We start from the raw sequence: 7,943 nt of genomic DNA, 5'->3' as shown, positions 1-7,943 counted from the left end.
TCTCTCACCGCTCAGCCATCTGACCCCCTGTGTGACCCCCTGTCTGTGTGTGTGTGTAGAATCTCCTGGGTCTGAAGGATGTTCCCCAGCAGTTCTTCCTGCAGGTGTACTACACTTTCCACAAGATCCCAGAGGCCAGGTACACTGCTTGGGTTTGTTGTTTTTGGGTGTGTATATATGTATATGTGTGTGAATATATATATGTATGTGCGTGTGTTTATGTGGTGTGTGTTTTATGTGTGTGTGTTTATGTGTGTGTGTTGTCCCGCAGGACAGGGGATGTGGTTCTGGGCCTGCTGTGTCTCTTCCTGCTTGTCCTGCTTACCTGGATGAAGAACACTCTGGGCCCGCCCCCAGAGGACGGAGGCCCCGCCCACGTCAGGGTCGCCCGCTGCCTGGTCTGGGGCGTCGCCACTGGTCAGCTATACCCCCAGGACTGCGTGTGTGTGTGGTGTGGTGTGTGAGTGGTGTGTGTGTGTATGTGTGGTGTGTGTGGTGTGTGGCAGCAGGGTGCTGTTATGCATCAATTTCTGTTCACTCCATTTCTTCGTCATCCCTTGTATCTCACTTCCTGACCCCGCTCTTCCTGTCTCCTCACTTCCTGTCTCCTGCTTCCTGCGTGTGCAGTGCGAAACGCGCTGGTGGTGGTGGCTGCGTCCTGCGTGGCGTTCTCCTGGGACGCCTACGCCTGCACGTCTTCACCATCACCGGGAAGACCTCCCACGGCCTCCCGCCCTTCAGGCCCCCGCCCACTTCCGAGACCACGCCCAACGGAACCCTCGTGCCCTTCTGGAACATCGTGGAGGTGAGTGGCGGGAGGACGGGCCAATTGGAGGAGAGGAGAGTGTGGGTGTTGACCAATGATGTTTCAGTGTTAAGAATGAGGATTCTCCCTGGGAGGGTTTTAGCCCAACCATTCGTTGTTCTGTTCAGGGAAGTGCTTGTCCGTCAACCGTTTCTGAACCAATAGCATTACGGTGTTATTATGACGAGCACCATCACTGTCCACTCATATGAGTCAAGGGATGAGTGACAACCTTCTCTGACCAATCCGGTGTTAGGATTTCGGAGGGGGGGCTGGCTGTCATCCCTTTCATGGGTGTGCTGGAAAGCATCGCCATTGCCAAGGCCTTTGGTAAGCTTAATCCTTTTACTTACATCCATTTATCCATAAAGTCATCCATCCATTTATCCATTCAATTTTCTACCATTCATTCAGTCAGTATTGATTCAAGATCTGATTGGTTGTTCTATGATTTCCTGGTTTGTCCTCAGCCAGTCAGAATGACTATAGGATCAACGCCAACCAGGAGCTGTTTGCCATTGGTCTGACCAACATCATGGGATCCTTTGTGTCCGCCTACCCAGTCACTGGCAGCTTCGGCAGGTGTGTGTGTAGTGTGTAGTGTGTGTGTGTGGCAGTCTTTAACAGGATACAAGGATATCATGTGATGTTTTACCCTCAGCTCGATTCAAAATGTGTTTGTTTAGTGTGTTTAGTGTGTGAAGTGTGTGCAGTGTGTGTGTGTTCAGTAGTTAACTATTTACTCTGTATTCAGGACTGCAGTGAACTCTCAGACCGGTGTGTGTACTCCAGCAGGAGGGATAGTCACCAGTAAGTCTCTGTCTCTCTCTCTCCCTCTCTCTCTCTCTCTCTCTCTCTCTCTCTCTCTCTCTCTCTCTCTCTCTCTCTCTCTCTCTCCTCTCTCTCCCCCTCCCTCACTCTCTGTCTCTCTCTCTCTCCTGAAGCTTGTCACTAACTGACTTGTGTTACTCTACCTGGTTGAGTTCAGTAATTTTGCTGACACACCCACTCACTAATTTCTTCCCTCCCTCCCTCCCCTGTCCGCCTCCCTCCCTCCCTGTCCGCTTCCCTCCCCTCCCCCTCCCCTCCCCTCCCCTCCCCTCCCCTCCCCCCCTCCCCTCCCCTCCCCTCCCCTCCCCTCCCCTCCCCTCCCATCCCCTCCCCTCCCCTCCCCTCCCTCCCTCCCTCCCTCCCTAGGTGTGGTGGTCATCCTCTCCCTGGCCTTCCTCATGCCAGTGTTCTACTACATCCCCAAAGCCTCCTTGGCGGCGGTCATCATCTGTGCCGTGGCCCCCATGGTGGACTACCGCACCGCAGGCCGCCTCTGGAGGACACGGAGTAGGGGCACACACACACGTATACACACACAACCACACACACACCTATACACACACACAACCACACACGCATGTATACACACACACAACCACAGTCAGAATGCTGGCACAGAAACGTGGCTGTGTGTGAGTTTCTGTGAAATCCTTCAGAATTTCCAACGCCCGTGTGTGTGTGTGTCAGAGCTGGACCTGCTTCCCTTCACCGTGACGTTCCTGATGAGTTTCTGGGAGGTGCAGTACGGCATTCTGGGAGGAGTGGGCGTGTCCGGAGTTCTGCTGCTCTTCAACACAGCCCGGCCCAGACTGAAGGTGTGAGAGAGAGAGAGAGACAGAGAGAGAGAGAGAGAGAGAGAGAGAGAGAGAGAGAGAGATTCTTGCGTTGTGTTTGCATATCTCTAACGCCACTGTTGATTTTTTCTTGTGTGTTTGTGTAGGTGTCAGATCATGGTGTGGTGTTGGTGGTAGAGATAGGAAGTGGCCTCAGTTTCCCTGCTGCAGAATACCTCAGTGGAGTCATACACACTCAGGCCTTACAGGGTGAGTGTGCGTGTGCGTGTGTGTGCGTGTGCGTGTGTGTGTGTGTGTGTGTGTGTGTGTGTGTGTGTGTGTGTGTGTGTGTGTGTGTGTGTGTGTGTGTGAGAGAGAAACAAACATTCTGTTAAGTATTGAAATATGTAAAAATGTTCCCTGCTCCTCCTCCCTCCCCTCTCATCCATCCCTTCTTCCATCACTCCCCCCACCCCTCGTCCCTGCCTCCTCCCCTCCTCCCTCCCCCAGCCTCCCCACCCAGGTCTGTAGTCCTGGACTGCCAGCATGTCAGCACGCTGGACTACACCGTGGTCAACGAGCTGAGGGACCTGCTGGCCCAGTTCACCCTGAGAGGAGTGGGCCTGGTCTGCTCTGGTCTGGAGGTAGAGGAGGAGAGGGTCTGGTCTGCTCTGGTCTGGAGGTAGAGGAGGGGAGGGTCTGCTCTGGTCTGGAGGTAGAGGAGGAGAGGGGAAGGCCTGCTCTGCTCTGGAGGTAGAGGAGGAGAGGGGAAGGCCTGGTCTGCTCTGCTCTGGTCTGGAGGTAGAGGACAAGAGGGAGGGAGGGGGGAAAGATAAATGAATAGAGAGAGAGAGGGAGAGAAAAAGAGGAATGATGGATTGAGGGAGGAAGGGAGAGAGGGGGAGAGGAATTAAAGGACTACACAGTAATTAATCAACCAGGCTGACCTGTGTCACTCACTTCTGTCTCTCTCTCCTCTCTTGTTCTCTCTCAGTCCTCTGTTCTGGAGATTCTGTCGGCAGCGGACCTGCCGGGTCTGAGATTCGCTGACAGTGTGGAGGCGGCCCTTCAGAGCCTATCGGGTAATCCGATCACTGATTGACACTACCATTAGCCAATCACAGACAATATTTGTTTTGTGTGTGACTTGCCACTAAGCCAATCAACGAGGGGAGAATGTTAGTAAAGAAGTCATTGGAGAGCTGATGGTCGGAGTGGCAGTGAGTGACATGGAGGTTGGCCAATCAGCAGAGCTCAACAGTGATAGCAGCCTGTTGATTGGCTGTGCAGCCGTTTACAGACTTGATCACAAAGTGATCTTTTTTTCCAACCAATGAGGGGACACCAAACTAATAAGTGAATAATTAGTGATGGGTTTTTTACTTGTTGTGTGGTTTTATATTGGCTTTCAGGATTTCAATCCCTTCAGATCCAAAGTACATAGAAGAACTTGATCAGAGCAAAACAGTTGTTAGGATGTGATGGAGAAAGGAAAGAATGCTAACGGACAACTCTTCAACTGTAGACGTCGTTCATTTGTTATAAGAATCAATTGCTACAGTAAACCAAAAAAACAACAAAAATGAAATAATAATGAAAAACTATTAAACAGAAAAAATGACACTAACACCAAACTGAATTATTCATGCTCACGGAAGCACAACACAGTCAAGAGATTTGACTTTTATAATAACGTTTTTAATGTGTCTATTGTGCTGTCTCGAAGCCGTACAATTCTCACGTAATTTCAGTCGAAATTGAAAGGCTCTGCTTTATAGAGTGTTGTGATTCCAGCTAGTGGCGAGTTTGGCTACGACATTATTCAAACAGATTAACAGTTTTAACACTTGGGGGGGGGGGGGGGGGGAAACGTTGATGTTTCGAGAACATTCCAAAACAGACTGATGATTTGAGATGCCTGTTCATTTTTATAAAAAAAAAGATGTATTGTTAAATGTTTCTCTGTGTCTCTGTCTTAATAGCAATATACAAACAGTGTTTTGTATATATATTTGTTTACATTAACCTATTTATTTTTGCGGTAGGCTATTTGCTATGATTTTAATAAAACGAGTTAGGAGAGCTGCGGAGGACGTCCTAACTAATTATTAACTGTGTTTGCCTTTGGATGATGACAAACTTTCGAAAAAAAGAATAAGATAACAGAATCTTCAAAAGGTAGGCCTAATTTTTATAATCCCCAGTGGGACGGGGGGGTATTTTGAGATCTATTCGTCTCAAATCGCAACATTTTTAGGGCAATTGAAACGCATGTAGTTAGTAGCAGAGCCATACTGGTTAGTAGAAGGGGTGGCGTAGTAGGTGGCTCCCGAGCAGCAGGTGGCGGTGATGCACCTCCTACGCGTTGGTTCAATTTGCAAAAAGAGAGAAGAATACGTTTTCAGCGGGAAAATCAGAGCCTGTTTAAGGACATGTTTTATTAGACATTCTCTGATATTATCCATATTAGACATTCTCTGGGGAAAATACAAAAACAAGAACGTTGTCAGAAGCTCCGGTACTGTCATAACGCCGACGGAAGAAGACCAAGAGGCTCCGGTGAAAGGTGATTCTTTTCAATCGTCCCGCTTTTAACCAATGTGATTAGCTAGCGTTTTGGAAGACTGTTTCTTAACTTGGAGCTAAAGTAAGGCCACGTAACTTGAAGAGCACTTAGCAGAAGTCACCTGGTAGCGGGAACAGGTAGCTTACAGTAGCAAGCTAACTTGACATCGTTTTGGGGCCACCTGGTGAGTCATTTGACATTTGTTCAAGTTCAAGTTCAAGTCTTTTATTTGTCAGGTACACAGAACAACACAAGGTTAGACTGGGCACTGACATTCTTAAGACAAGACAAGGCAAGCACCTGGCATAACATAACATATAAGTACACAGAACAAATTTACATCTATGCTGAGCTTAATAAGTGAAACTTCAAATATACAGATAGCAATAAATAATCGACTATACTAACCCTAACATTAAAACTTCCTAAATTACAGATAACAATAAATAGTACGCTATATTAACCCTAATGCACAAAAAACCTGTTTCAACCCTATAACCTATTCTAACCTAAGTGGAGTACAGTGCAATAGTGCAAATTTGCAGTTCAGTGACTATGTCAATGACCAGGAGCCTGGTGGCGAGGTACAGTGAGGTACAGTAGTGCAATGTTACTGATAGTGCAACCAGTAGCTGAAAGTGACAGTGTATAAGTGACTAGTGTGCAGTAAAACAATGTCCATATCAGTGTCCATTGAGAAGCCTGATGACCCTTGGGTAGAAACTGTTGTCCAGTCTGCGTGTGCGCGACCGGATGCTGCGGTAACGCCTGCCAGAAGGCAACGGGGTTAAGAGACTGAAGGATGGGTGGGAAATGTGTCTCTTAGAATCCTGCCGGCTTTCCTTAGGCAACGTGTGTGGTAGGTGTCCTGTAGGGCTGGGAGCTTCCTGCCGATGATGAACTCAGCAGAACGGACCACACTTCGTAGGGCCTTGCGGTCCCGGTCTGTGCAGCTCCCATACCACACTGTGATACAACCAGTCAGAATGCTCTCGATAGGGCATCTGTAAAAGTTAGTGAGGATGACTGAGTCCATACCAAACTTCTTCAGTCTCTTCAGAAAGAAGAGGCGTTTACGGGCCGCTTTGACCACCTTGTCCGTGTGAACAGACCAGTTGAGGTCATTGCTGATGTTCACCCCGAGGAACTTGAAGCAGCTGACCTTCTCCACTTCCGATCCATTGATGAGTAGGGGTGCATGCTCCTCCTCCTACCGCCTCCTATAGTCCACAATCAACTCCTTGGTCTTGCTGATGTTAAGAGAAAGGTTGTTGTCCTGACACCATTGTTTGTTTGTAGTTTATTTATCAGGGACAAAGCAGTGCACATTATTACAAACATGACATGGCAAGGCAATGACACAACTTGCAGATGTGAATACATTACAGGTTTGTAGCTAGATAGCTAATTTGCAACCTCAGTCCCTGATCAGGCTACCTATTCAAATAAATTATATAAGTCACCTAAAATATACAATTATACAGTTAAACAATATATAGGCCTACAGTATACAATTATACAAATATATGCTATCTTAAAACATACTTCCTATAACATTAAAACCTTGTGCTGAAAGAATAAACAATATGATGAGCGTGACCTATATATGCTGTGTGTGCATGTATGTCTGTTATCCATTGTGTGTTGTCATGTAATGTAGGCACTAATGTAATGTTTGCCTACATAATTTGTTATGCAAATTGAGGACTTTACATTCAGCCAAACAAAATCTATCTGACTGACTAGACTGTGTTTAATGTGAATCTCTTGTGTTTTTCACCAGATATTAACAAAAATGGATGCTATAAAAAAGAAATTGAAGAGTCTGAGCTGGAAGACGCTCAGGCGATTTCAGAGATATCTACGGACAAATATTGATGGCTTCCAAGAAGTAACAAGGTTGTCGTTGGGAGCTATAGCTTCCAAACTGGCAGATAAATACAATATCGAAGAAGTGTCTTCAATGGTTAAGAAGGTCAAGCATCTTAAGAAACCTCGAAGTGAGTATAGAAACACGGAACATAAACCTTTTTTCCTTTGTCTGGCAATTTTCCTGCTTTATTGGACAGTTTGAGGTGAAGCGTGACAGGAAAAGTGGGGGGTGAGAGAGAGGGACAGATGCCAGCAAATGGCCGAGGATACATCCCTGTTGTAAGCTTGAATGGTGCATGCTCTTACTGGAGAGATACAAGGTGCCCTTTAAAATGTGGTATAATATTTACCGTATTACATTATTATAGTATAATGTGATGATGTATTATATAATATTATAGTATAATGTGATGTATTACATTATTTTGTAATATTATAGTATAATGTGATGATGACGTTATGTTTAACTTAACAGGTACAAGAATTCTGGAGAGGAACACGCAGCAGGTAATAGTGTCACGTTTACAAAACCTTCAATATATCACAAAAAAGTTCACAACGATGCCATTAAGATAGACGTATCCGTTTGCACAACATAATAAGCTATAGTTGCAATTTGAAAAGATAATTTGAGGAATTTCCTTTAAATCCTTAGTAAAATGACGTAATTTTTTTATTTTTTATTATAATAATTAGCGATATTCGCTAGGTTTCTGCCAGTTTTCTCTGCCAGTTTTCTCTGCCAGTTTCATTCCAACAGCAGTCTCCCTTCTCTAGAGAACTTTGTTTTTGGAGGAGAAACCCCCCCCCACCCCCCCGGGAAACCCTGGAATTGTGTGTTAATAATAATAATAATTATTGCTTTTCTGTTAGACAATTAACTCCAGTGAGACATCCTTGGCCACTGCTGCTGGCTGTGGGGGTTTGAACGGAGGCACCAGTAACATTGCTCAGACTGGTGCAGTGTTTCCCACACATAGACTAATTTGTGGCGGTGCGCCACAGAATCAACACCGGCCGCCACACATTGCGTTTCGTAAAACATTTTTTTTATCGCTATTTAGGTAAAAACACGCAGCGTATTCGTTCAGCTGCA

At 46.2% G+C, this 7,943-nt stretch overlaps 1 protein-coding gene across 1 annotated transcript; it reads left to right on the top strand.

The window, feature by feature from the left end:
• Nucleotides 1-59: 59 nt before the first annotated feature.
• slc26a11 (solute carrier family 26 member 11) lies at nt 60-7,808 on the top strand (the record flags this gene model as incomplete). Its single annotated transcript, XM_047014575.1, is given in 16 exon segments — nt 60-139; nt 272-417; nt 628-687; nt 690-805; nt 844-852; nt 1,072-1,135; nt 1,276-1,387; nt 1,560-1,615; nt 2,003-2,143; nt 2,324-2,451; nt 2,577-2,679; nt 2,920-3,053; nt 3,404-3,491; nt 6,759-6,975; nt 7,323-7,354; nt 7,721-7,808. Coding segments are annotated over 14 exon segments (1,332 nt in total), but the record flags the coding sequence as incomplete, so codon positions are not given.
• Between the last annotated feature and the right edge of the window lie 135 nt (nt 7,809-7,943).

Source organism: Hypomesus transpacificus, unplaced genomic scaffold, assembly GCF_021917145.1.
Source record: "Hypomesus transpacificus isolate Combined female unplaced genomic scaffold, fHypTra1 scaffold_257, whole genome shotgun sequence".
Lineage (NCBI taxonomy): Eukaryota > Metazoa > Chordata > Actinopteri > Osmeriformes > Osmeridae > Hypomesus > Hypomesus transpacificus.
Note: the sequence above shows the minus strand (reverse complement) of the source record. Positions and strands in the feature narration are given on the sequence as shown.